Raw genomic sequence first — 3,017 nt, forward strand, 5'->3', positions numbered from 1 at the left:
GGGGGGGGCGAAACTGTTCAGCGATTTGTAGACATACAGGAGTATTTTGAACTGGAATCAAAGGTGAACTGGTAACCAGTGCAGTGAGGCCAAAACTGGTGTAATGTGCTCTCTTTTGCCTGTACTGGTTAAAAATCGGGCAGCTGCATTCTGGATCAGTTGTAGTCGTGCAATGGAGGTCTGACTGATACCAAACAGGAGTGAATTGCAGTAATCAAGCCTAGATGTAATGAATGCATGTATTACTGTCTCCAGGTTTTTTTTGGACAATATGGGCTTCAGTTTAGACAGCCGCCTCAGTTGGAAAAAACATGATTTAACAATCATGTTTACATGATTGTTAAGTTTCAGGGAAGGGTCCATTATCACGCCCAGATTAGTGACTCTTTGTTTTTCTGACAGGGTTAGAGTGGAAAGGTCGATGCAGTGGTTTGTGATTGTGTCGTTGGGAGGGAACAACATGACTTCAGACTTCTTTTCATTGAAACTTAAGACATTTAAAGCCATCCAGTCCCTGATGTCAGCCAAGCAGTCAAGCAGCAGTTGAATAGAGCATGTACCACTATGTCTTAGGGGGAAGTAAATTTGACAGTCATCGGCGTAGAAGTGGAAGGGCATGTTGTGTTTACGGAAAATAGCACAAAGTGTCAGCAGGTATAAAGAGAATAGGAGGGGACCCAGGATGGACCCCTGCGGAACCCCCCATTTAAGCTCTGCCGCTGCAGAACTAAAATCCTTAATGGAGACACAAAAGGATCTATCAGCGAGATAGGATCTGAACCAATTGAGGGCTCGCTCTGTGATGCCCACCCACTGCTCCAACCTAGCAATGAGGATCTCATGGTCGATGGTGTCAAAGGCGGCTGTAAGGTCCAATAGGACAAGCAGCACAGAATCGCCAGCATCTGTGGATAAGAAGATGTCATTAAAATCCTTCAATAGGGCAGTTTCAGTGCTTGGAGAGGTTTAAAGCCAGATTGGAATAGCTCTAAGATAGCGTGACCCTCCAGGAAGCACTTCAACTGGGACTCAACTATTTTCTCCAGTAGTTTAGAAACAAATGGGAGTCTGGAGACATGCCGGAAGTTGGATACGACTGCTTTGATTTGGTTGTGTGTGCAGGTATTACAACCGTCTGAGAAACCTGGTGAAAGACCCTCGACACGACTGTGTGCTCTTTGCTAACGAGTTCCAGACGTATTCGTACTGTCCCCGAGAGAAAGGAGAGACCCTGGAAACATGGCAGACCAGGTAAGAACTTTCAGGCGCTATAGCAACATGTAGACCCTGCAAAACAACTTATGACCCAACAAAGTATGAAAACTAAGGCCTTAAATTCCTTAGAGGATACTGCATATACACTGCCTGGCCAAAAAAAATGTTGCCACCTGGATTTAACTAAGCAAACAGGTATGAGTCTCCTATTGGATAATTACTGCATGGGCAGTAATTTCAGCTGGCAACAAGTTATTTAACTCCAACTGGTGCAATGAGTTGCTTCTCATTTCTTAAACAATCATGTGGAAAGACACATGGCATCGTTGTGAAAAATATGTCAGTCTGTTTGAGAAGGGTCAAATCATTGGCATCAAGCAGAGAAAACATCTAAGGTGATTGCAGAAACTACTAAAACTGGGTTAAGAACTATCCAATGCATTATTAAAAACTGGAAGGACAGTGGGGACCCATCATCTTCCAGGAAGAAATGTGGCCAGAAAAAAATCCTGAATGATCTTGATCGTGATAACTTAAATGTTTGGTGAAATCAAATGGAAGAAAAACACCAGTAGCACTCAGGGCCATGTTTAATAGTGAAAGTAAGAACATTTCCACACACACAATGTGAAGGAACTCAAGGGATTGGGGCTGAACAGCTGTGTAGCCTTAATAAAACCACTAATCAATGAGGCTATCTGGGGAAAAAATAAATCAATTTGCTAGGGAGCATAAATATTGAACTCTGGAGCAATAGAAGGTCATGTGGCCTGATGATTCCAGATTGACCCTGTTCCAGAGTGATGGGCGCATCAGGGTAAGAAGAGAGGCAGGTGAAGTGATACAGACATCATGCCTAGTGTCTACTCATCAATGCAAGATCTTGGTGAAAAATTATTGCAACACTGAATGAAAATAGATCTAGTGACATTGCAGAAGCTTATTGAAACAATGCCAACAATGCCACATAATAGTGGTGCATACATGGTAAATAGACTGTACTTTTAAAGCTCCTTTCTATCTGATCAAGATACTCAAAGCGCTTGTGTAACAATCTGTGCCCTCATTTACCCATTCATACATAACTCTAATAGATCGCTACAAAGCTAATTGAACAAATAATTCTAAAGAGAATAATCAGAGTTTTATCACATTCATACAGCGATGGGACACACATCAGAGGCAATGAGGGGTTCAGTGTCTTGCCCAGGGACACTTGGGCATACGACTGCTGGTGGATTTGAACCTCCAACTTTTGCATTGGAAGCCGTCTGCTCTAACCACTCAGCCACAGCCTCCCCGTGTGTATTAGAGTACTGTATGAATGTGTGTAGTAGAGTGCTGTATCAATGTATGTAGTTTAGTAGAGTGCTGAATGAATTTTTATAATGGAGTGCTGTTTGAATGTGTGTGTCTAGTAAATTGCTGTCTGAGTGTGTGTAGTAGTGTTGTATAAATGTGTATAGTAGAGTGCTGTATGAATGTGTGTGTAGTAGAGTGCTGTATGAATGTGTGTATAGTAGAGTGCTTTATGAATATGTGTCTAGTAGAGTGCTGTATGAATGTGTTTATAGTAGTCTTGTATGAATGTGTTTATAGGAGAGTGCTGTATGAATGTGTTTATAGTAGAGTGCTGTATGTATGTGTGTTTATAGTAGTGTGCTGTATGAATGTGTTTATAGTAGAGTGCTGTATGAATGCGTGTATAGTAGAGTGCTATATGAACGTGTTTATAGTAGATTGCTGTATGAATGCGTGTATAGTAGAGTGCTGTATGAATGTGTTCATAGTAGAGTGCTGTT

The 3,017-nt window shown here is 41.8% G+C and overlaps 1 protein-coding gene across 1 annotated transcript in view; it reads left to right on the forward strand.

Moving 5' to 3' along the window:
* The window catches only part of LOC119427505 (DIS3-like exonuclease 1), a gene marked incomplete at its 3' end in the record, with an annotated part of 38,650 nt that overhangs the window by 5,292 nt on the left and 30,341 nt on the right, over window positions 1-3,017 (forward strand). The window contains 1 exon segment of the mRNA XM_037695135.1: window positions 1,123-1,251. Coding sequence (XP_037551063.1) covers window positions 1,123-1,251 — 129 coding nt within the window.

The sequence above is a fragment of the Nematolebias whitei genome, chromosome 2 (genome assembly GCF_014905685.2).
Source record: "Nematolebias whitei isolate Nwh7 chromosome 2, NemWhi1, whole genome shotgun sequence".
NCBI lineage: Eukaryota > Metazoa > Chordata > Actinopteri > Cyprinodontiformes > Rivulidae > Nematolebias > Nematolebias whitei.